This window comes from Chelonoidis abingdonii, chromosome 20 (genome assembly GCF_003597395.2).
Source record: "Chelonoidis abingdonii isolate Lonesome George chromosome 20, CheloAbing_2.0, whole genome shotgun sequence".
In the NCBI taxonomy this organism is placed as follows: domain Eukaryota; kingdom Metazoa; phylum Chordata; order Testudines; family Testudinidae; genus Chelonoidis; species Chelonoidis abingdonii.
The window spans coordinates 16,607,353-16,633,956 of record NC_133788.1 but is presented as its reverse complement, the minus strand read 5'-3'; the positions used below and the strand labels follow the sequence as shown (position 1 = coordinate 16,633,956).

Sequence of the window (26,604 nt, the reverse complement as noted above, 5' to 3'; positions counted from 1 at the left end):
ATGACAAGGGAACTTACACAAACTTCACAAGAAATTTGAAAAAGTTTGGGCAAAGTTTCACGTTGGTCATTATTTCAACCAAGGGGAGAAAAGGTCCAAGGGTCACAAGGTTGGTGGGCTTGATGCAGAAATCAGTGGGTAAAAGTCTAAGAACTAAAGGATCATTAATGGTTCCTTCTGGCCTTAAAAAAAAATATCTATGATTCAATGGTGGTGAAAAAGAAAAATGAATGATGGTGGATTATAATTATCTGACATGACATTTTTCCTCCTGAAGGATCCCAAAGCACTTTAAAAATTAGCATAGAAATGTAGGGTTGGAAGTCAACTTAGAGGTAATCTAGTTCATCACCCACTGAGGAAGTACCGAAATGACACATATGCACCCATCCACCACCTAAATGCAATCACCTCTGCAGAAAATCTGTATGATTCATCAAACACCGCCCAACAAACAAGTGCAGAATGAACATGAAAAGGCCTCTCTCTCTTTTTCTTTAGATGTTCAACGTCAGCTGGTTAAACATGTTGAACAGTTAGGAATCCTCCTGTGATGACTTTGGCTCCTAGTTTTTCCCCAGCAACTCTCCCATCCCTGATAATGGAAGAATGTTCTTTGTCAGGTAGACATTTGCCAGTCTGAGTGACTGTCCCAGCCATGAACAGGGTAAACATTACTCAACTAAAGCACTGTCACACGCATTCTTGTCCTGTATTCCTAACCTCATGCAAAGTGTGTTCCAACTGCTGTTGGGTCAGAAAATCTGACAAATTATTTAAACAACGGGAGGGGAGATAAAACCAAGAAGGGGGGGAAGCTATATTTAAAAAAAAAAATAAATCTATAAATGATAGACAGCTCCTGTTTTCTTTAGTAGGAAGCAAAAATACAATTTGGTTCCTTACGGAAAAGCCCCATTTAACTTACTAGGGAGCAAACCAATAACAAGATTCCATAGAAATTACTCTAAAAACCTGTAGTATTTTACAGAGAATGGAGTCTCTTTCTAGAGGTTTAAGAAATACTATAAAATTCTGCAATAGGGATATTATTCTCTGTTAAATCCTAGACAGTTGTTTCAATCTCTATTAAATATAGTAGGGTTTTCCCACAAGGACTGATTCTGTTACAAACACAAAAATCACAATATTTCCAACCCTGGGTCTCAAAAGTCATGTGTCAGGCCCCCTCCCCCCAATAATGTGATTGACTTAAGAATTACTTTTTTAAATGATGCATTTGGTGTTCTTTTTATTTGCCTTCTGGTTTTTGAGCCTTTAGAATTCATATTTTCAAGCTTTCTTCTGCCCCTGTGGGGTAAGAAGTTTTATTTTAAGTAAAAAACAAAAAATTGAGATTCTCACATAATCACATGACTCCAGCTGCTGGGGCTTTAAGAAAAACACCAAATCTTGCAAGATTCATAATAAAACAATGAGAGTTGGCAACACTGCATCAGAGGTGTTAAGAAAGATGGCAGTCTTGACATTCATGCTTAGTGGAATTTTTTAGATAGGTTCAAGGGAGAAAGAGGTTCCACAGCTTGGTCAGTTTCAGAGAAACAGCAGCTTTAGCTGTGTGGAAAGTATCTACATGATGAAGAAGTGAATAACTGCTAACATTGCACTAGGGTCATGTCTACACGACAAGTTAGGGATGTGATTCCCTTGCTCGTATATACATATTTGTGGTAGCTCACTGAGAGCGAGCATGAGTATAAACATCAGGATAGCTGCAGTAGCACTGGTTGAGGCAGCAGAAGCCTGCCTGAGCATGTAGAAATCCACCTGAAACTGGCGGGTATGTACGTACTTGGGCCAGCTCAGCCATGCCTCCACTGCCACTATCCAGAATGGCTACATTTATATCACTATTTATATTCCAGCTAGCTTGCTGAGAGCGAGCAGCAGTATGTGTATGTGATGAGGACAATCATACCCCTAGCTTTTAGGTGGGCCCTGCACCACTGAAATAAAGCGTAAGGTGCATCCAGGTGGTCTGAGCACGGGACTAACTCAGTTCTTCTCTTGGCTCGGACACGGCTGTCTTACTGACCTTTGGAAAGCCACTCAACTATTCTGCCTCGGATTTCCCCTTCCACTCAAGGGGGATAATTACTATCACTTATGCAGCACCAATGTTAGGCAGATACTTTCACTTACTTAGGTGGATTAAATATGTAACGTCTGTAAAACGCTGATAAGTGCTAGGATTATTAAATTATTATTATTAACAGTGTCCCCTAAATATCTTGATTGGCTTTTAGCACTCAAGAGCACTCAGTAGTTTTGGAGCAGAACACAGCATTCTCAGCTATGTTAATATAAAAAGCCTAGTAGAAGATAGCCGTATTTTATGCTTTGCCCAGGCAGCCTCCATGCTCATAAGACGCCTTCCACACCCATTCACCCGCTCACTATTTTCCTCTCACATACTTATTGAAGGGTTTTCACAGTGCCCCACAAGAAGCAAGTTTGTAACATAGTTCGTGCAAACAGGAAACACAAATCCATGCTCAGTCATCCCCACCCAGGGATTGCCCAGTACATCTGGGCTTAAATGTTCGCTGAGTGGCTATGGATTTTGAGATCCCATAAAGGGGATGGATTTTCAGAGCATGGGTGCTCAGCACTTCTGGAAAATCAAGGCCTTTAAGTGTCTTAGATTGGGCACTCAAAAATGGAGACATTCACAATCACTTTCTGAAAAATCCTCCTCCTAGCCTGTAAATGGTTTGAAACAGGGACTATGCTATGCTGAGCCCGTTGCAGGTGTTCAAAGGACATAGGATTCATTAGACTCCTAGAAATATAGGGCTGGAAGGGACCTCATCTAATCTATCCCTCATTCTGTGATAGGATTAAGTATGCCTAGTTTCTGAGTGCGACACTCCTTGTAAATTAAAAACGCTATTATAAACGATGGAGGTGAAGTGGGGTTTGGGGGTGGCAGCTGACAGCTCGTGACCCCCCGTAATAATCTTGTGACTCTCTCGGGGTCAACCCCCCCAGTTTGAGAAACCTGGACCTAGACCATCCCTGGCATATATTTCTCTAACCTGTCCTTGTGTTTGGTATGGCGCTGGTTTCCTGTGATCTTTGCCATCAGCTAGAAAAATCAAAAGCTAACTTGCAAACACAGCAGCTGTTTTCTGCCCCAGAACGTAATGCCTTCCTCTTGCAAAGGCTTGGGACACAGAAGGCCCTCAGAGATCTTCCTACTATAGTCAGAGTTCCTGGTTTATGGAAAGGTCGGCCAGCTTTTGTAAAGCTGGATCAATTGTTTCCTCTCCCCCCTTGTAGTTCCACAGCTTGAAGTGCAAAGAGATTTATTTCTCCCCCATCTTCCCTCCCCACCACCCCACTGCAGCCTGCGATGATAGGAACCCGCATAAGAATCACTGTCCATGGGCTTGTGCTTTTAGTAGCGCTATCCCCATAATATGAAAGTCTGTTTATTGGCCTTGGCTACTGTTTGGCCACCAACTTGTACAGCCTGTGAAATGTTTTATTGGCTTTTCCATGTTTGCTAGGCCAACCAGCCCAGCATCAGCTCCAGCACAACCACAAAAACTTCAGCTCCTGATGGCCTTTTGTTAGACTAAGGCCTTAAGAGGCAGATTCCTTCAGCACTCAGGATAAGCAGCTGATTCAATGACCTAGGAGGAGGAGCCCAGCATAGGCAAGAAGCTTTCCACTGCTGAAGATTTAAGTAAAGGCGGCCACCAGGTGCAGGTTATGGGACCTAGGTGGGAGCAAGATTTGGGGGATGCTGGACTCCACACCCAGAGTCATGGGACTGAGCTGAACCCTGAGGTGGGGAATTTTCCTGTCTCTGTTTTCCTTAGGTAACTCATTTTACTCAGTGCTCATGTCACTCAGAAGCCTGGAGTTTCATGAGCCTTGGCGAGCTTCGGGGTGGAATCTGGGTTTGCAGTGGAACATGGTGAGTTTCACTTGGCTTTGAACATTCCACATAGCTCCAGCAGTGCATTACACGTCCCAAGAGGAGATTTCACCTTTGAGCTACCAAGTCAGGCACTTATTCTTACTGATAAGAGGAAGAGAGCTATAATCACACAGATTACTGTCGGTGATGATCAGATGATTATTACTCTCTGGTTGATCCTGTAATAATCAGGATCATTTCCTGTCCCAGGTGGAGAAGAAATACAAATATCTGCCTCCAGCTCAAGGGGCAAATCTTGCTTTCCTTCCCCACCTCTTGCAGGCATCAGAGACCTGGTAGGCAGCATAACTGGGGTGGTTCTGATGTGCAATGGGGCTAGCAGGGAGGGACTCTGTATCTTATGTGCAATATGGAGCTGTGCTCTGTGGACTTTCCTCCCATGCTGGGCTAGTGGCTGAGGAGCCAAGCTTCTGGATCAGTACCTGTGTGGACTTGCCAGCCAAGCCAGTCCCCCCTCTACAGCAGGGGTAGGCAATCTATGGCACGTGTGCCGAAGGTGGCACATGAGCTGATTTCCAGTGGCACTCACACTGCCTGGGTCCTGGCCACCGGTCCGGGGGGCTCTGCATTTTAATTTAATTTTAAATGAAGCTTCTTAAACATTTTTAAAACCTTATTTACTTTACATACAACAATAGTTTAGTTCTATATTATAGACATACAGAAAGAGACCTTCCAAAAACATTAAAATGTATTACTGGCAAGCGAAACCTTAAATGAGAGTGAATAAATGAAGACTCAGCACCCCACTTCTGAAAGATTGCTGACCCCTGCTCTACCGGGAGGCCTGCAGCAGTAAGAACCCTACAACACTCTTAAGGCAGCAGTAAGGTTCTTCGCATACGGCTCACTTGCTCAGGGGCAGGATTTAGCCCTACAAGCTGTAAAACTCTGCTTGTGTCTTAGAAGCAAGGAAGCCCCAGTCTGTCTCTCCTTGCTGGAGCCATAGCCTTGAAATAGCAGCAGGATAACAAACACAGTGGTCAATTCCTCAGGCATCATAGGAATCCCACTATCTGTGGCCTGGTGCTGTCACCTCAACTCCCTTTAAAGAAAGCCCAGGAGCAGAGAAGTGCAGTCTTCTCTGCTCTCCTGGCTACAGTCCTTGTGTTACATTTCACATACTCCGGGCCTGAAGGCAGCACTCCAGTGCGCCACTCAGAGTACACTCCACACAGTCGCCTTCTGTGTAACCTCTCAGCTACACAGGCCACTGTTTTAAAATAGAACGGAGGCCCCAGCCCTCACATTTACTGACCCCTCTTTTCACTAACAGAGCCACAAGCACTGCCACATATGTTAGATCTGCACCAAAATTTAGTCCCCACTGATGTTCGTCCGCTTCCATGGGAGTTGGATCACGCATTAAGGTGCTGATCTTGCAAGATACAGTGCCACAACACGGGGAGGGAGCCTGAATAAATATCAGTGAGAGCTGGGCTTCTGGTCCAAATCACGCAGAGAGTGAATAGGTACAGGCTTTATGAGAGGACCTTCTTAATCAATCAGACTGTGTTATTCAGATACTGGTTAATTGCTCTTCCTTGGTTTCACTACAGGAACCCTTATCTAATATAGAACTAGTTGATCAAAGGGCCCCAGCTGCTGGATTAATTCTGATATCATCATCTCACCTTAAAAGGTCTGTGATCGGTCTTCCTCCAATACCCCTCCTATGGCCCATCATAGTAGTTGCATGGTACCAGAATCCTTTTGCAGGTTAGTCTGTAAAGGGCTCCCTCAGCCCCAGCACTCACTCCCTCTTGTGGTCCCATCTGATGCTGAGGTTTATGGCTTTTGGGACACCGTGCTAGATTTGTTTATTTGAGCCAGGTTTCTGCTGTGTGTGAGTATCTGGGAGGGGATTTATTGGCAGTGGTGCAGAATGAATTTCTGTGGGGCTTGTGACTGGTCATAGCCAGAGATTGCTTGGAAGATATTTTAATACACAGCCCACTGTTATGTGGGGTGAGAGAGAATTTACTGAATAGGGATCAGAAACATGTGTCTCCCCCAAAATAGGATTTTGGAGTTGGAGGAAAGAGCACAAAAAGAGCAACTGCAACTCCTAATTGTTTTTGGGAGCAGGAATGCTGGTTCTCTTACAATTTAGGAACCAGATGGATATTATTTGGTTGAAAATTTTGCATACTTGATTTCTTTTTAGTCTCCTGGGCTGGGGAATTGATGTATGGCCAGTTTCAGTTGTGGGTGAATTTTTTATGGACTGCTTATAACTCCCTGAAAACAAAGGCTGACAATGCAAATGCTGACACCACTAGAAGGCACTTTTATTTGAAGCTTCACCGGCTTCAAAACAAAAACACCCCATGAACTATAGGCGGCGTCTGGACCCCAAGCCTAACATCCTATTTTGGACAAACCACCGTAATATGATCTGCGTTGTTGCTGTGGCGGAGCTACCTTGATCGTCACGGACAAAACAGTTTGCAAAGATTTCAAATAGTGAAAGTAGCCAGCAAAATGGGAAGGTTTGGTTTTGCTTTTCAAATGGTTATATCTTAGCCAGTGGCCCTGCTTTCAGCTGCACTTTAGGCTGGAGGGCAAAAGTGGAAAAAGCCTTCCTCCTTTTCAGATTTCCAGCTCAAAAGTGAATTGAGTGAAACATTATTTGCTTTGTGGGTTGCCACTCTAATTGTCTTGAAAGTGTTAATTTCGCTAAGTTATAGGGTGCATAGTTTATATCCATTATAAACCTGTTTATGGGGACGAGACCTTCCCATTCTGCTGGTGTCATAAAGTTCTAATTACCCCCAATAAAACCAGAAAGGCTTCTAACAGCGCGCTGTACGGACCTAACAGGACAATGAACAGAACAGTAAAATATTGCAATTGCTGGGCAATGCCAGTTGTATATCTCTGGCATTAGAATCTAGAATCAGAACCAATGGAAGTAACCCAAGGTTATAAAGAACAACTTGTAAGATTCACATATAAACTGAAGTGATCAGAACCAACTTTGTACTGATCGGCCTGCTTTTTGCATCCAGATATTGTGATCATCACTTGTACAAAAGGAATTCAAGGGTATGCTACAAATATTTTTTTTTTTATCGTGATGCAGCTCAGTTTGATGCATTAGAGGATACAGGGCTAGCTTCTTAGCTGGCATAGCTGCACTGGATTTTAATGGCATATCTCTAGTTACACCACCTAATGATCTATCTGGCCTTGACAATACTCCCTGCTGTTTGGATCCTGATGGTTTTCTCTGCAGCTTGCTTAAACTGGCTGACTTGAACTGCAAATACACCTCCCTAGATTAGGGTGGCCAGATGTCCCGATTTTATAGGGACAGTTCTGATTTTGGGGGGCTTTTTCTTTTATAGGCACCTATTAACCCCCCAACCCCATCCTGATTTTTTACACTTGCTGTCTGGTCACCCTACCCTGGATGACTGGCTCACCAGTCACCAACCGTGCCCACATTAGTTATGTGGACGAGATTCAAGCAGGAAGAGATGACAGCGAATATGGGAATTTTAAGGTTATTGCTCACTCTTTACTTGTTTCTCAGTCCTGACTCTGGGTCCAGGAGAGGCGGTTTAAGTAAGATTGCAGTGCCATTTTACAGAGCCCGATCCTAAGCCAGTCAGTGAAAAAGACTCCCATGGGTGTCGAGGAGCTTTGGATCAGACCCACTGTTAACAGGAACTTGTCAGGATGTGTGTCGCAGGCACACCACGACATCTGCAGGGCCTCTTTCGTTACACTCTGGTTTAATTACTGGCTCTGTGTGATCTGATGAATCTCATTCACTACAAGTGGGAGAAGAGATCAACTGTAGAGTTAACATTGAGCTGGAGAATAGAGGCTCTGTTCTTCCCATGAACCAATATTTGCTCCTGTTTCAGGTGGTATTTCAGGCTGTAGAGTAGATGCAGGGGGGCTAATGTTTATGAGTGTTCGCTCCATGACCCTATATTGGCTTCCATGCACTGCACCCACGCAGACTATTCTCTGTTCCTGACTGTATGAACTACCTCTGCACAGGCCCCGAGCTGTATTTGGGACATACTGTGTGTGCCTATTCTGGCTGCTTCCATGTGCCAGCCTGCATGGGACCCAGTGACACACAGTTGCCTCATTTGCAAGTAGACACGCCCACAAGACCAGCTCTTGCCTTGCTTCTTTGTATGCAAACCTAGAGTCTGACTAGGTTATCACGTGAAAATTGACAGCAGAATGCTTTGAGCTTTAATCTCATCAATATCCTGATTGTTTTCGGGACTCTTGAAGATAAAAATGGCATAAACCCAGCGTCTATGGGAAGGCATTGAGTTAACAAGATAAAACAGTCTGACCTTCAAATCAAACAGACAATGGAGAACACCGATAAATGTGCTATAGGAAGGGACAAGTTCAGGAATTAGAAAAATCCTCTTATGATAGTAGTTGTGCTATTTAAATAGGCTGTAAAATATCCATCTCTGAATACTTAAAAACTACGGTTAAGGGTTAGATGGATGGATAGCCCCAGAGGATTTCAGATATGTATTTATTTTTATTTTTTTAAAAAGGGCCCTCTAGGTACTAACCATGGTACTCACACTCCCTTCATTGAAGAATACAAATCATCTCTTTTAAACCAACGTGTTATACATAGGAAGGATTTTGCCATTGCTCCATACATTCAAATCCCAGTATTTCCTGTCCATAGAAGTCATTTGGAGAGGGAGGCTGGAGGAGGGGGGCTAGGAAGTGGGGGCTGTTGCAGTCAGGCGCACCATTAAGCTGTTAAGGCATTTAGTGCTCCAGACAGCTCCACACATGGTGCAAGGGCAGTTCAAATCCCAGCATGGACAACCATAGTTGAGGTCGGTGAGACAGTTGGTATGGGGAGCTGCCAGTCAATTGCATCTTGCTGCTTTCTTGCAGGCATTACTCTGCTCTGATTAAAAATGCTTGGGGAAGAAGTCACTAACCAGCAATCTAAGGGTCATACAATCCACTGGTAGGAATTACCAATAAGATCTCAACTGGAGCCCTGAATCGGAGCACCCTATATATTTCTGGAAGGGGTAGGAGGGGAAAGGTATTGTTTGATTTGAGCCCCTGGATCTGAACCTGCAAACAATGTTGGATCAACAGTGGAAAGGGACCCCATGTCTGGATCCAATTCTGATGCATTCCAAGACAGCAGAATTTCATAAAATTAGGGAGTTGAGAGATTTCTGCCATTCAGGGCCAAAAAAAACAAAAAAAGCAAACAAAAAAACCCATATGAAAGCAACTCACAAGGGGTTTATACTGTTGTATCCAAGCCTGATCTCTGAGCTCAATTCAGCCTCAGACACAAAGCCTAATCTAGATCCACATAGGTCTGCCTCTAACACCAACACATCTGGATGTTGCTGTGTCCTCCTTAAAAGCCCCCCACCCAATCAGTTACCAGCGCTAGTCAAGGGGGCAGCCCCAGAAGAATGGATCTGGATGCTTTGACAGACCCCTTTGCACACCCCAAAGATCCCTCTATAGAGGAAAAATCTTATTACCAAAAGCCCTTTCCCCACTCCAACCCCCTCCTCACTCTCCAAAACCAGTGTTAAAATCCTACTCCCTCTGCCAGGCACCGCACGATCCCCAGACTGAGATCATATATTGCATCTCTCTGCTCGTCTAGGCTGCTCTGTTCTTGGGAGTAGGTATGAAAATATGGCAAGAATCCTGCTCTCTGGAACCGGTTAGCCCTTTGCAGACAGCAGTGCCCTTCAACATAGCCAGAAAGCTGCCAGTCACACATGCGCCCGACATCCAAGGCCAGCCTTACTCATATCCCGTGCCAATTTCCTCCTCCTTTGAGGAATCCAATCAATATGAGCACCAGCCTCCAGCAAATTCAATCAGTTCCCACAGCCAACCCCTCCTGACCTTTCCAAAGGGGCCTTTCGCCAATTGAGTAACTAGATCAGGGAGGCAGCCATCACTCCTGGCCTGCTCAAAAGAAGCCTCAGAATAGGCTGTCACTGGGGCTTATATCCCGGGACAGCTCCTGCTGGCTGAGTCTAGTGCTAGGAAAATAAAGACCCAGGCTTAACGGCCTTCCAGCCTCAAGATAAATGAACATGGTTACAGCAATTGCAGTCCCCCTAATAGAAAAAGACAAAGGATGTCATGGAGCGACCCAATACGCCGTGGAAGGATGAGGACACATCAAAGGCAACAAGACTTGTTCAAAGCCCCAGCTTAATTGTCAATTAAGCATGCATCAGGGGGACAATGCTATGACAACGCAGGGCTGCATGCTGGTGTATTATTCTGAAGCCGGGAGGAGAACACTGAAAACAGCTGATTTTGCTGACAATGTGCTTGTAGGGCACCTTGTAAGCAATCAGCCTATGACAGAAGGGCAAACTTCTTCCCTGCCACCTCTATTGTGTGGGACATTCCAGGGTTAGGGTCACATTCTGGTCATCATGTACTTGCTGTATGTGGAATGGATGCATTGCTGCTGGACGAGTAGCAATCCTAAAGCTTTCCTTACTGACGGCAAATAGACTCCCCCTACTTAAGCCTGCTTTATACTCACATTATCATAATATGTTCAGCACCCATTCAGAAGTGCCTTCCATTTATGTTCTAAAATATATCCCACCAGCAACTCTGTGCTAAACCAGCATAAATCCAGATGGACTCACTTTAGCTTCAGTGGAGTCACCCTGGATTTACACTGGTGTAAATAAGAGTAGGCCTTGGTTCCAGTAGGGCTTGTGTGGTTGCAGAGTCTCAGGGAGGATCTTAATGTCCTAATTTGTGTGTGTTACTATTTGATACTTGTAATGCAGCCAGAGCTCCAGGCGGGGGTGCAATGGTAAATGCCAAGTGAGACATATACACCGTAAAATAATAATTTACCTCTCACCATAATGCAGACAAGAAAACAACATGTTTCCAAGGTGGGTCATGGGACTAAATTCACTGATGTCTGAAAAACCACACTGAGATCTTGGATGGACAGCACAGAAAAAAGTATCCCCCCCCGTTCGTTACCCTAGGTGCTCGCTCTGAATGAGGGCAGATCGTTAAGTGATATGTACCAAAGAGATGCATCAGGGAGCTGCTTTACTGAGCATTTAACGGAGAGAGGCCCTGTGAGTCTGAGCCTGTACATAATAACGCTTCCTAGTCCAAACAGCTTCAAAATGTCCCCCCTTAACTCCCTGTGATATTTGCCTTCTGTCTTCCCCATCCCTCTGTGACTTTTTGTTCCCTTGCTGACTCCGTCAAGTCCAGCTGATCAATTGCAGCATCCCAGCAAAGATGCAAACCAATCTTTTGCTCGTGTTAATACTGATGCACAAAGTGATCACCTGCTGTCTGACTGACGTGACTGACCTGGTAACAAGAAGTTAATTCGTAGCATAGGTTAAAGTTCCACAGGTAACCTACTTCCACATCCGTGGACTCCTGGAAACACGCCACAGGCGGCTCAGCACAGAAACTGGACATTTCACATAGTTAACCAGCAGGAATTTGGAGCAATCAATTTTTTGAATTGCTCCGCTCTGGCTCAGCTCCAGCTCTGGGCAAAAACCTACTGGTCCATGCTCCAGCTCTGGGCTCCACTCCAAAGCCCTGTTAACCAGCATCAATTCATACAAGCATGAGCCTAGGATCCCTGCAAACAGTGATGCAGAGAACAGGAATAGAAAACAAGGCTATGTGTTCTGAAAAGAAAATAAAGAAAACCCATACAGTGGATGGAGCGAACCCATGAATCCAGCTTCTCTCTTTCCCCATCAAGCCCATGGAAGTCCCTCCAGGTGAGCAACCGCTCATCTGGAGGGGTTGTGGCTGGGCTCAGGAGAAGCAGAAAATCCCATATGATGCTGCTTTGAGAAGGACAGAAGGGTGAGACCATGCAAGACTGCCACCCTTATCACTACTACAAGCATGTGTCAAATCTTACGTTCCCCTGTCGCCAGGAGTTAATTAGCTTTGTCTGCAAGTCAACAATGGGGCTCCAGTAGTTAGTGGCATATGTGTAGAGGGGGAAATGTGCCCCATTTGCTCATTCCCTAGCTAGAGAGACAGTTCTTATCCAAAAGTGAAGTTATCTGAGTTAGACTGTAAGAGCTTTAAGGTCAGGGACCATATCTCACTATAGGGTATCACAAGTAATCTGGACAGACAGCATGGTTCTTTTATCTTTGCTCCAGTGCTTATTTTGTAATGAAAGAGGTGCCGGGGCTCAGGGAATTCAATGCTGGGGCTCAAGCGATATTTTTACATTCATAACTCATGTGGCAAGCCCAGAGGTGCCGGGGCTATGGCCTGGCACATATTAAGCACTTCTTTGCCCTCATACTCCACTTGTCTTTCCCTTCGATTGGCAGCTCTCCCGGCAGGGCTTGTCTTTATTAGTCTTTGTAAAGCAACAGGTATATCTAAGATGCTATAGGATAAATAATACAGGCACCACTACAAAAGTTTTTATTCTCCTGCTGACAGTAGCTCATCTTAATTAATAAACCTCTTAGAGTTGTATGACTACTTCCACCTTTTCATGTTCTCTGTATGTCACACACACACACCCCTTCTTACTAGATGTTCCATTCTATGCATCCGATGAAGTGGGCTGTAGCCCACAAAAGCTTATGCTCAAATAAATTTGTTACTCTCTAAGGTGCCACAACGACTCCTGTTCTTTTTGCGGCTACAGACTAACACGGCTGCTACTCTGAAACCAGTAAATAAGGAGGGATTTCCAAGACACCGACAGCTACTATCCCTGCCCCATGGATTTTAGGTAGGATGGATTGCTCTGATTGTCTCTTTATAGCAAAAGAGGAGGATGCTGTATTGTTCAGTGAACCATCAGAAGGACCCAACAGTGAGAGCGGTTGACCCCCACGCGACCCTAGTGCTTGTCAGAAAGCTGCCCTCTTTTGTTTGCCTCTTGAGCTTGCTGACTTTGTACTACAGGTACAAAGACAATGGGGATTGTTTTCCTAACAATGCCTCTTGCCCCACACCACTCACTCAAGTCAGGGACTTCTCTGATTAGCCTGCACTCTCTGCTAGCCTTGTTCTTTTCCGATTCCCTCCTGTTCCCTGCCCCACAGTGATGCTGTCTCTGGTTTAAATCTATTTAGAGTTTTCTGTTGATTTGCTTTCAGTCCTTCCCCTTAGTTGCAAATCTCAGACAAATGACAGAACAAGAACATGGAAACGAAGCCAAGTGTGAAAGGGAAAAGAATGGAGAGAGACCTTTATCCCAGACAAATCACCTGGAAAGAGAGAAGTTGTTCTGTCTCCTCAAGGAGTTTAACTGGGATGTGTGGGACAGAGGAATAGGGCACATGCAGGGATCTACCCTCATCTTTCATGGTGGAATCAGTTCTCAGTTCCCCAAGCCAGCCTGCTCAGACCAAAGACCATAAAACACTGTTGCTTTTTTCTGGCTGGGGTGGGGAGGAGGAGGACGATTCTGTGCGTTGCAAGTTAATGGTCACCCCAACACCAGAATGGAGGCCAAACCACCCCTTCCTTCCACAGCTCCTCACTCAAGTCTTCAGCATGCTGAAAGGCCAGCATGCCAGGGGCTCGTGCAAGCGCAGCAGCGGCTACCCTATAGGGAAGAGCTATGCAGCTGGTAACACCCTGCCCTCTCCAGCAAAACAAAGCACAGCACACATTAAAATCCAGGTGCAGTCATGGGTTATTCTGAAGGGCAGTGGGGTGGGCCTATGCCAACTAGCTACCATCACAGGCAGTCCCCTGCATTATTCTAACTCTGCTCCACTGTCAAAGGGCCAAGCTGCGCCAGCAGGTTGGCAAGCCTGCCAAGAGAGCAGAGCTGGCCATGCACCTCCCTCTGGAGTGTGGCTAGTTGACAGCACAGCAGCCACACACACACTGTTTGTACCCACAGTATCCATGTAACCATACTCCATTTTTCTTCTTATGTGCTCCCTGTGCCTTCCAGCCAGTTAAACTCAGAAGGACACATGCAAGGAGAAGAGTTTGTTAACCCCAGCTGAGGAAAAACAAGGCACGAAGTAGTGAAGTGAGTTGCCCAAGGTCACAAAAGTAGAGCAAGGGAAAGAACCCAGGTTTCCCGAACTCCCAGCCCAGGGATCTTCCCCACAAGACCATCGTCTCCTCCTTCCTGACAAGGACAGAAACAGGCGCCCTTTTGGGAGTGAGTCGTCGATATCCCGAGGTGGAGTGATGTGCTAGTGAGGCAGAGGAGGGTTTCTAGAGCCTTGATCTGCAATCACTGTGGCCTGGATGTCAAAAAGCACAGCCACCCCCTGTGTTGGCCATGGGAAAGGAGTCAAGGGCTCTTCACTGAGTGGGGCTGGGAGGGAAATCACTGCTGGATTTGGGAGAGGGCAGGATGCAGGGGGAAAAGAGCAGGGCCTCTGCACAGTCCAACCCCATCTTATGATCTGTTATGCTGAGGTGGCTCAAAGGACATCGAGTGGCTTAACCTGCTGCTTTCTGAGTATCTGATCAATCCACTCTTTCAAGCCCCACTCAGATCCCATCCTCAAGTGTTTGGTCATGGGGGTTTGTAGACACGTGCGGTCACAGGGGTTTAGACTCTCATGCATTATCTCAACCCTCATGCCTAGGCCTGAAGCAAATGCAAAATCTCAGCGCAAAAAGTTCAAGTCAAATTGGCCAAGTTTCACCTAGTTCCAATGCACGATTGTCACCCGCTCCTCAGCTCAGTGGGGACCTGGAGGCTCCACTTGACGCGGGTTTGCGAATCTTAGCAATGCTTTGTGAGTCAAGAATGGATTCATAAGTAAGACCCCAAAGCAGGGGAGTTGCGCATGGCGGAAGTTTGGATGGTGCTTATTTCAGGAGAGATTGACTTAGCAGCAGTTTGAAGGAGAATTACAGGGGACATTTCACGTAAGAAGGAGACAAATTCTGCTCCGAGCTACGCTCACGCAACCCCACTGATTTCACATCACAGGTCAGATGAATGATTCTTAGGGTCACATTCAGGCATGAAATAAATGGGATGCAAGTTACATATTGGGCCACAGGGGTCGAAAGCATGGAAACTTGCTCCAGTTTCTGTTTAGTGGGTGTGCAGAATCAGGGCCAGTGCAATCATTTAGGTGACCTAGGATTTGGGGGCAGCATTTTCTTCGGCAGCAACCGCAGTGGCCGGATATTCGGCCACGAGTCGCCGCCGGCATTTAGGCGGAGGGAGCTGGGGGGCAGGGGAGCGCTGGGAGGGCTACCTGCAGCAAGTAAGGGGGGGTGGCACCCAGGGGAGCTCCCCGCCCCAGCTCACCCCTGCCCTGCCTCCTCCCCGAGCATGCTGTGGCTGCTTCACTTCTCCCGCCTCCCAGGCTTGTGGCGCCAATCAGCTTAGGCACTGCAAGCCTGGGAGGCAGAAGAAGTGAAGCAGCGACAGTGTGCTTGGGATGGAGGCAGAGCTGGGGTGAGCTGGGGCGGGGGGGGTGCCTCAGAGCAGAGGCTGAGGGGTGGGGAGCTGCCACGAGGGGGGGGGCACCTCAGGGCGGGGGTGTGAGGGGGAGAGGGAGCAAGGTGGAAGTTTCACCTAGGGCACGAAACATCCTTGCACTGGCCCTGTGCAGAATGAGTGACTTACACCAATTTGCTATTGCATGGGGACTATGTTCCACCCTGCCATAAATTGTTGCATTTGCTTACACTCCTCAGTGTGGAGGACGGGGTTGTGTTTTGAAAGTGGAACCACATGGCTGCTTTATCTTTCACTCCTCCAATTATTACTGCTATTTATTTGCATTGTGGTAGCACCCTAGGAGCACCATGGTGCTAGGTGCTGTACAAACACAGAACAAAAACACGGGCCCTGCCCCAATTGAATCCTTCTTAGTTGCTTTTCCTGCTGCATCCTTTTTTCCCCCAGTAAAGTCACTTGCACACCCAGTGAATGCCAAAGCAGTGCAAGCTATGTACTTCTTCTCTGGTTCCGGCTAGTGTAAGGAATCAAATCAATGTCATAAAACCAGCAAAAATCAAGAGGTTCCACCTTGTCGAAATCCAACTTGCAATCAATACACAAACATCAGTAATCATCATCAACCGCTCTTCTCCAACACCTTCACATTTGTACTACGGTAGCACCTAGCGGGCCCAGCTAAGATCAGAGTCCCATTGTGCCAGGTGTTTTATATACACATGCTAAGAGAAATAGTCCCTGTCCCAAGGAGTTTAAATAGATGAGACAAATTAAAGCCTTAAACTCTACCCCAAGTCCAGGTTTGGGAAAGCACAGTACCACACCCCTGCATTGTACAGAATTGATGCACAGAGGGGCAAATGGACTTTCCCATGGTCACAAAGAGAATCTGTCGCAGAACCAGGCCTCCCGAGACCTAGTCTGGTGCCTTCACAACAAACCCATCCTTTTTCTTCACAGACAATATTGCAACAAGCCACACAACCACCACCCTGCCACTTAGGGAATCTAGCCCTATTTTACAGGCAAGGGAAACAGGCTAAAATCACTCCAGCTCAAGAGACAACACAGCTAGAACTCCAGATTCCTGCTTCCCACAAGATCACACTTCCTTCCCCACATACGCTAAGAAGCGGTTTGCAAAACCAATTCCCACTCCCCTTTGCACACGGTTATGTTCTCACTTACCTGCCATTTTGCTGGGGGGCGAAGAGCTGGGTTGAGTGTGATGGGGCGAGTTGTGGGACAGCAGAAGGTTCATGCTGTGCGGCTGGCCCGTGCTGTAGGCGTCCATGGCCAGCTTCTGGCGGAAAGCTTCCTCTTTCCGTCGGTTCGCAAACCAGTTGTAGACGCGAACCTCCGTCACCAAGTTGGATCCCAACCCGTGCGCTTTGGAGGGGGATACTCCTCGCTGGAGACATTCCGCCCTAGGGGGCAAAGGAAGAGAACACTTTGGAACAGGTCGCCTGCTGCTATGAAGTCCATAACGATACATCGCATTTCCATAGCCCTTTACTAGTTCAAGCACAATAGTGAGTGCATCCCCATGACATCTCTGCACAATTCCCACTCTATTACTGGTGGGGAAACTGAGGCAGAATGGGGAAGGGTGACTTGCCCAAGGCCACACAGTGAAACAGCAGCACACCAGCTAGACCTCCTCTTTCACAAGGCATTTTATGTAGGTCTTTATAAGATCACCCGTCCATAGAGGGTACTTATCTGGCCCATCACCTCTTGGTATTTATCCTCACCACACTCTGGTGAGATGCGGATTACGGCACTGCCCTATTTTACAGATGGGGAACTGAGGCACAGAGAGACAACGTGACCTGCCCGAGTTCCCCCAGGAATTATGGGTGGGGGGAGAACAGGGAATTGAACACCTGTAACTCAAATCCCAGTCTAAGGCACTGGATGACCCTTCCTCCTGCTTGCACCTTGCAGCTGCAGTTCCAACCCTAGCCAAACCCATTAGGCCAAAGCAGCATGTAAAAAAGTTAATAAAATAAATGTAAATTCTCAGCGTCTGAGAACCCCAAGGAGCGGTTTGATTTTGTGCTGGGTGTAAAAATGGGCAAAGGCTGGGGCTGGTGGTGGAGTGGTTCGGATTTTTCCAGCCCTCCTTAAACAAGCCTAAACTTGGCATTTGGAATGGGCACAAACCCCAACCCTGGGTGTGGATACCACTGAACTTGGAGACAGCTGGGATTCAGATCCTAACTCTGTGACCTGGATAGGGCCCTGATCCAGCAGAGCCCATATAAACTTAGTTCAATGTAAACACTTGAATAGTCTCCTTGATTTCAGTGGAATTGCTTGTGTTAATGTTAGGCACATGTTTGGCTCCTCTTCTGGATCAGAGCTTCAATCAACAGAAATACGCACGCAAGCCTAGGGGAATGTCTGATCCAAACCTTGCAACTCAGGCCCATCACATCTTCTCATAGGGAAGGAAAGAATTTATGCTCAGGGCAGGTCTGCACTAGAAATATGCCTCAGTATAATGATGTCACTCCGGGGTGTGAAAAACCCACACTCCTGAGTGACTCAGTTAACCAACCTAGACCCCGGTGTAGACAGCGCTACATTGCTGGGAAGGCTTTCCCCATCAACACAGCCACCACCTCTCGCGGAGGTGGATTAACTATGCTGATGGTCTCCCAGTGCCGCTAAGCATTTTAAGCGTAGACCTGCCCTCAAAGAGAATCGTGCAGAAGGGAAGGGATGGAACGTCTTTTCCAGGATCCCATAGTCATTCATCTGTGGAGTCAGGCTCCTATTGTGTACAGCAGATTCTCTCTCGCCAGCAGTGCCTACTAGAAGCCTGGGACCATAGGGATTTGGCCTCCCTTAGCTTGTTTGTATTTTTAAACAAAGACTCTCCAATTAATTGAGAGACAATGGAGCTGGGGGGAGGACAATATTCTCTTGAGCCAGCCCAGTGCCACTTTACCTGTTACATTCCTCCACTAAAGCTTCCCTTTCCTCCTTGCTAGGGTTCTTTTGCCGGTCGTAGGCTTGGTACAAGATTTGTTGCGAGGCAGGCCCCCATTTGAATCGATTCCGTCGCATCTTCTTGCTGGGGGTTTCAGAGCAGGTGTCCTCGAGCTGGCCCGTGCCCTGGTTCTGCTGATTGAACTCTGGAAAGAGAAACAGCAGCTGATCCTGACTGCTTTTGTCTGTCATATTTCCAGAACCCTGGACTGTCTGGTTGAATTCTGAAAGAGAAAGGAGCAGATTTGATCTGGCCTATAGCCACTGCCACTCAGAAAATAACCGGCATTCATATTCATATCGTCACATTGTTTCCTTGTGCTCCCCCATCTGCCTCCCTGTATCCACTTGCTGTCTGTTTTATACTGACTTTGTAAGCTCTTTCCGGCAGGGACTGTCTTTTTGTTTGTACAGAGCCTTGCACCAGTGGGTCCTGGTCAGTGGTTGGGGCTCTTAGCCACCACCACCACAATACAAAGAAATAATAAATAAAAATAACAATAGATTTTAAGATCAAGAGGAACCATCTAGTCCGGCCTCCTGTATAACACGGGCCAGAGAATAATCACTCAGTGATTGCTGCATTGACGCCAATTGCTTTGCTTTGTTTGTTAGGAAAGTTACATGAACAATTTTGAGACCCAGTACAGTACACACCAGCCACACACACACCCCACTGCCATCAATGGAAAGGTCAATAAATTTATCCTTGGATGTGTGAGACTGAGGCTGGCTAACCACTTCAGTCTGTGCCATTGAGCTCTTCTGCTAAAGAGCCTTAGCAGGACTGCAATTTGAAACAATGGGCAATTTATTTGCAGGCAGCAATCTGGATACCAGCAGGATCAGAAAGGGAACCAACTTCTCCCTGCCTTTCCCAAACCCACTCACACCCTCACAATGAAAAACATGAAACACAGACTTGTGAAGAGTCCTGGCACAAAACCATGTACGAAGACCAAGGTTGGCAACCCCCTGACACCCTTTCAATGGACTCTCTCTTGGGTGAGCAGCTCACAGCTGTTTGCAGCTTTCATGCTTTTTAGACTGGTTTAAGTTACGCTTCAGACAGGCTTCCCCAGAGTTCCAGTCTCCATACCCCATCCTGCACTCAGCGACACCAGTGCCAAACCAGGATAGCTACCGGCTTTGGGAGGGGGTGCTGTGGATTGACATGAATGTAGCTGAGCACTAAACATACCCCCTATTTCAATGTTTTATAGAAAGTCATCAGTGCACTTTACAGATTATTGCCCTGGGAGGAATTGGGACACAAGGAGTGGCTTGTGGTTAGGACACGTTAAAGGAAGGCTGGCAGTTTGGGTCCTAGTCACTCCTCTTATCTGTGCCTCAGTTTCTTCTCTCATCAGGGTGCTGTGAATCAGTTCAGTAATGGTTTCAGAGGGGCTCAGTTGCGCAAACATAAATAAATAGCCAACCTCTCAAAAATGGAGCAGATATCAACTTGAGAGAAAGGCGCCAAGTGAAATCTCAGGTAAGTCACTCAGTCTTTCTGTGCCTCAGTTCCCCCAGTGCCCACCATTTGTCTTTCTTGAGGGCAAGCTCTCCAGGGCAGGGACTGTCTCTTACGAGGTGTAGGGATTCTTCCATTGCTGTAGTAAATCCACCCCTCCGAGAAGCGGTAGCTAGGTGGATGGAAGAATTCTTCGGTCCACCTAGCAGTGTCTACACTGGAGCATCACTCAGTTTATTTACATGGCACAGGGCGTGGAATTTTTCACAGCTCTGAGCAATGTCGTTAAACCGTCCTAATGTTGTAGCGTAGACCAGCTCCACGCAAGGACCTCAAGATAGTAATAATCAAGTAGCCATGGGCTAATCTGAAAGGGTCAGTTGTTCCACTCCAAGTTCAGAGAAAGCATCCAAGGCTTTGGAAGATTCTCTGTCCAAACCTCTTAGGTTTGCAAAGCCAGACTGGAAATCTTACGAGACCAGGTTCTCTTCCCACTGCTCCAAGCTGGAGCCTGGAAGTGCAGAGCCCCAAGACAATGAATGATGACTGCAGGTGGGAAGTTCAGAATTTTTGGCAGCTCCGAGAATGTTTGGTAGGGCACAGGTCCAACTTTCCCCTAATATGTGATTTTTCCACGAGTTTTACCTCTCCCTCTTGCAATTGCTGCTAATCTGCAAAATGCCTTCCCATGCCTCTGCCAAGACACTGCCACAGATGCATGTTCTAAAATTATTATGGATAAGTATGAGGCTCCCTGAGCTGTGTGGCAGCTCCCTTAATGAGAAGGCACATGCAAATGATACATATTCATGGCCTGGCTTTCTGTGCCTGCGTGTACTTGTTCAGGGTGGGATTCTGTGAACTCAGGTTAATACGTTATGAGTTAAGCAGTCAGACTTCAAAGATCCCCCCCAAATCCTGCCTCTCTTTGTTCCTAAAGAACTCTCCTCCTTTGATACAGCTCCATTTCAAACCAATGGGAAACAAACACACTCCTCCAGCAATAAGGAAGCTTAAATTAACTCATGTATGCGGCAGGATTGCCATTTCCAAAACTGAACACCTTGGGCAATGCAGCACAGCAGAGGCGAACGGGTGACCTTCCACACCTGCTTGCCACAGAGCTCGGGCCTGTCAGCACAGCCGTAAAGGGAGATTGATGGCAGGTTTTATTATTCTCAGTTTTGCAGGGAAATTCTCCTTCTTTTTATAATAGCTTTTCCCTTGGGACAACAAGAGAAGCAGAAAACAGAGGCCAAGGTTGGAACAGGAGGTTGGTTTTTCCCCTCTAGGTGGATTTTCAAAGCACTGACATTCAGTTTGAAAGACCTTCTGGAGTCCCTATCTTCCAGAAATAGAATGATACTCCATCCCATTGGGAGGACATGTGCTGAACTACCTTTTAAGACATAGTTTAGGGCCCTTGACTCACATGGATAGCCCCAGCTGGATTCAATGAGATGAACTGCAGGAGTAAGGGCTAATTACATGAGTAAAGGAGAGGTCTGTGGGGCCATTGAACTCAATGAACACAAGCTATATTGGGCCCTTGTAGATTTGGGTTGTTAAAGGAGGCCATAGGAACAACCTGAAACTTTTCTACATTCTTCATTGCCTAAGCATCACTGAAGGAAACATGGAAATGCAGCACCCAGGAATTTTAGGGGGAGTGTTTTAAAAAGCGACACCGTCCTTTAAAAAGGAATGATGGAAAACACTATTTTCCTTCCATATAATGCTACTAAGCAGGGCCAGCTCCAGGCACCAGCGCAGGAAGCAGGTGCTTGGGGTGGCCAATGGAAAGGGTTGGCACAGCCGGGTCTTCGGCAGCAATTCGACAGCAGGTCCCTCAGTCCCTCCCTTCCTCTTTCAGCTGCTGCCGAAATGCCACCGAACAGGAAGAGAGGGAGCAAAGGACCCGCTGATGAATTGCTGCAGAAGAATGAAGCGGCGTGATTGAGCTGCTGCCGAAGTGCCGCCGAACGGCCTTTTTTTTTTTCCCGCTTCGCAGCTTGGGGCAGCAAAAAGGCTGGAGCCAGCCCTGCTACTAACTTAGCCTTAGATCATTAAAGCAACGGATTTTAAAATGTGAATTAACTTTCCACCACTGGGGCTGGCTGCTTGCTTCATTTAGTTTTGTACTTCATTTCGTTTGGACCATAACATCAGAATAGTCAATAACTAGGCCACCCAGGCCCTTGCCCTGTCCATGCAGTAAAGTTCTCTTCTTACTCTCAGTCCATCACCCCAAGCTACCCCCAAAATCATCTCCCTCCTTCAAACACGTGCAAATTCACATGCCCCAACTTACTGATCACTTAAAGTTATGCATATTTACTTCTAGGAGCTGATCACATTCGCATTGAATTCAGTGACAAATCCCACCAATGGGATCAGGCTCAGACTTCATCAGTTGATCCTGTTACTATTTTTTGTTCCTGACCTCTGATAGACACCGTATCAAATGCTTTACTAAGATCCAAATAGGTCATGTTCACTGAGCTCCCTTCACCTGCTGACTCTAATTCTATCACAAAGTAGCCAGTTTCTCGGGCAAGGCCTATTCTTTGTGGGTGAAATTCATCAGTTTCAGCACCATTTAAAGTCCTACTGAAACCCTTAAGCTTTAAGGTGTGCTCAATTACATAGAAACCCTCACCATAGAAACCCTCTCTCATTATTACTTTTTGTTCCATTAGCCAAGATATTAAAATCTTTCTGATTCTCATGCATTAGCACAAGGCTGTAACCTTTAGTTTGTAAAATACTGCAGAGGGAGGTTTAAATTCAGGCTAAAAAACCCAGCTGATTTCAATGACTTTTTTTTAATTTGACAACTATATTTCTATCCATGTAGTAGAACTACAATTTTTGTCCAAGATATTTGTCATTGCCCCTTTAAAAATCCAGGGGAAGATTCCTAACAGCCTGGCGAACATGATAAGAATGCTACCGCTAGAGTATTGGAAAATTACTGCCCCCAAAAGATTTCCTCAAATAGTCACATTTCTGAAAAAAGAGATTTTCTTCTGATGTGTTCACGTCCCCTTTTTAAAGAGTTCATTTCCCACAAGTACTGCTGCAAAGAAGTCCACTGATTGGAACATCCAGCGCATCTGCAAGTGCGATAGAAATATTCCGAGGCCCTAATTCAGAAAGATACTTATGCATCTGCCCAGGGCCAGCTCCAGCTTTTTTGCCACCCCAAGCGGCAAAGCGGGGGAAAAAAAGGCGATTGGCAGCTCAAAGAGGAAGAGATGGACTGAGGACCTGCCGCCGAATTGCCACCGAAGACCCGGACGTTCCACCCCTTTCCATTGGCTGCCCCAAGCAGGGTCGGCTTTAGGCCAATTCCACCGATTCCCCCGAATCGAGCCCCATGCCTAAGAGGGCCCCGAGCCCAGTGGCAGGGCCGCCGGGCGGTGGGGGAGCAAGTGGTCGAGAATCCTTTCCCTGGCAAGAGGCTCCTTTATAATTTTTACTCACCCGGTGCTGCTCCGGATCTTCGGCGGCACTTTGGCGGCGGGTCCTTCACTCGCTCCATTTCTTCGGCAGCACTTCAGCAGCAGGTCCTTCAGTGCTGCTGAAGAACCGGAGCAAGTGAAGGACCCGCCGCCGAAAACTAGGAGCGCCTCCCGGTGAGTACAAGCCCCACATGTTTTTTTACGTGTTTTTTTTTTTTTTTTAGTCCTCCCTGCCAGGGCCCCGTCAGAACTGTTCGAATTGGGCCACGCACTTGCTAAAGCCTGCCCTGGCCCCAAGCACCTGCTTCCTTTGCTGGTGCCTGGAGCCAGCCCTGCATGTGCCTAACTAATGACATGACTTAACCTCACTGAAGCTGCCAGGACTCTTCATGTGACTTGAGTTAGGCTGAACTGGGGGCAAAGAGCACAAATACTCACCCCAGAAATTTGATTCTAAGAGTCACACCTTTGTAATCAGGGAACAGAAATAATATCAGATGACTTATGGGTCCAGTCAAATCAGCTTGAATTTAGAATCCTCCCAACAAACTGTTCAGAAACAAGCTACAGACCCAGGATTATTTGAAGAAACTATTCCCCACATATTGAGGAATAATGAATAAATGTGAGAAGCTGCAGACAGAGAGGCAAAAGTCATCTAAATCAGGTGTTCCTTATGAATTGTTTGGTTCTAATTGTAACACATACATGGGGCAATTCAAAGTGATTTTAGTGGGGGCTACATGGAAGTTGAACTTTCCTGCTTACTGAGCTTCACTGTATTTCTTATGGGCTTTTTCAAAAAGATGCATCTAAGTACAACACTTATTATTTTTTAAACGTTATGCAATAAAGTTACAAACAAACCATCAGAAATGCAGTACAATCCTTTGAGCAATGGCACTACCAAGGATCTGTGGTGGTCACGTGGACAGCTAAATCGAGACGTTATGCATGCTTCAAGACATGAAATGTCTCAGTAAAAAATAAATTCTGATTTGAGCATAAAAAAAAGGGATAATTCATTTTCTACCTGCTTCATTTCATCAACGGACTGAGAACATTTGATACAAAAACCACTGAGAGACTCAAGCCCCAGTTCAGCAAAGCATTTTATCACAGCTAACTTTTAAGCATGTAAATCCATGCCTATGCAGCAAAGCACTATGCACATGCTTGACTTTAACCATGTGGCCCTATTAAATCAGGGGTTTAAAGCCAAACGTGTGACTGACTGGACCGAGGTATCCATAGAAACATGAAGCCCCATTACACAGTTACTCTTCAGAGCAGATCTGCACATTAACGAGCCGCAGCGCGAAGGCTGGAAGGAAAAAGGGCGTCTAGAGCAGACTACTTACGTCTGAGAATCTCCCTCTGCTTCCGGACATACCACGTGTAGAGTGCTGCCCGCTTCTGCGTTTTCATGGGTGTTCCCTTGTTGAGGTGCTGGGAGAGGTGAGACTGATTCAGGCCTGTGACATCCACCACCTCCCTCTGGGGGATGTTGTGCTGCTGCATGTAACCTTTGATCATTTTCGCAGCCCGCCAGGGGTCCTCACTACAGAAGGAAACAAACAAACAGTTAGTTTGGTCTGAGGGAGGTGCCCAGGGTAAGCTTATTCCAATGACAAAAACCAAAGGCTGATTGCTAAGAATCTATTACTAATTAGATACCTTTTGAATACACTAGTGAACCCAGACTCCATTACAGGTGGGCACCCAAAAGCCCACAACAGAATTTCCTTTCAATTGCCTAAGGTGGGCAGTTTCACTGTTGATGGGTCAGCCTCCTTAAAAATCACTCTATCCATGCACCCAGCACAAAGACGGATCCCACTCTGCTCCCCGGGGGCAGGATCAGTCCCTTAATCTGAATCTGATCCACAAACTTACTCCTTCCGGTCACATCTCACTTCCCCTAGGAATAACCTCAGCTGGGTGAAAAGTAAATTTGATAATGTTGCTCAGTGGTTAAAGCAAAGGATTGAGAGTCAGGAGTTCTAGATTCCATTCCCAGCTTCACCACCGTCTAGCCACCTAATCTCGGTCTGGGGCTCAGTTTACCCATTGGTAAAAGAGAAATAAAACTTGCTTGCTTCACAGGGATGTTGCAAGGCTTAATTATGCGTTTTGAGATCCACCATCCTGGGATTAAAGATCCAATAGAAGCATGAAGTATTAGTAGCAGCAACAGTAATAATAATCACTCCCCTTGATGATATTTCCATACTGGGAGTTCCCTACATAAACACAGCAGATAGTGAAGACTTCTAACTTTGTGACAATTGGACAATTTTTTTTTTACCTAACCTGTTTTCTATGCTCTTTCATGCTGCATTAATGAGTTATCCCCAAAAGAACTGAAGATCATGTGGAGTATTACTTTATAATACTGAATAGCTTTATAATGGTAAATATTTTAGCCCATCATTAGTAGTGAGACTCACAACTTACTCCTAAGCCCTCCTATGATCCTGCTGCCTTCTCCAAAACCCAAGTAAAGAGATAGGTTCAGCAGATGCTTCACAACTCTGGGAGACCAAGATGAGGAAAAGCTTGTGAAAGTTTGCTTCAAGTCAGAGTGGACATTTGGACTTGGGTCTGAAAAGCCCAATTCTGAGGACCTTCAGGGCATGTTGCAAAGTTCATCCCCCCCGGCCCCCCAGGCTTTTAAAACCAGGATGGGAGAAATTATAAGCCTGGAGAATTGTAGGAGGAACAAGGTGATTTGAGCTTCTGAATTCCCTCCGTAGACGGTTATATTGAATTGTAGTGCTGCACTTTAATTATAGTTGAATATGAAGATCCCAATTCTCCAATGGATTTAGGCACATGCTTAACCTGATCCACTCTCAATAGTTCCCTTGGAATCAGCCGGGCTACTCACAGTGTGTAAGCAGTGTTGCCAGCTGTTATGGATTTTATCTTGTGACATTTGTTGTTTTCATCCCTTAAATTCTCAGCTCCTGGAGTAAGTGATTATGTGAGAATCTCAGCTTTCATTTACAAAAGTCATATTTTTAGCCTTCATGGTAGCAGAGGAAAGCCCGAAAACAGAAGCCAAATACACCCTTAAGATTCAAAAACCAGAAGACAAATCTATTAATTTTTTAAAATCTGATTATTTTTGAGCCACATCTCATGATTTTTAATGCATGGGCTTTGCAAGTGTATCAATATTTGCAGGATCAGGACCTAATTTTAATGTATTTTTAAATTATTTCCAGGGCACCTCCAGTGTATGGCCAGGCATCCTTTCTTG

The 26,604-nt window shown here is 46.1% G+C and overlaps 1 protein-coding gene across 3 annotated transcripts in view; it reads right to left on the bottom strand.

The window, feature by feature from the left end:
* The window catches only part of HNF1B (HNF1 homeobox B), a 61,667-nt gene that overhangs the window by 22,940 nt on the left and 12,123 nt on the right, over positions 1–26,604 (bottom strand). For 2 of the 3 annotated variants that reach the window (XM_032779362.2, XM_032779361.2), the window contains exons 2-4: positions 24,701–24,900; positions 18,361–18,625; positions 16,593–16,831 (exon numbers count right to left, since the gene is read on the bottom strand). In XM_032779362.2, the coding sequence (XP_032635253.1) occupies positions 16,593–16,831; positions 18,361–18,625; positions 24,701–24,900 (704 nt within the window). The remainder of the gene's footprint in view (positions 1–16,592; positions 16,832–18,360; positions 18,626–24,700; positions 24,901–26,604) is intronic. The other variant, XM_032779363.2, reaches the window with a different exon arrangement.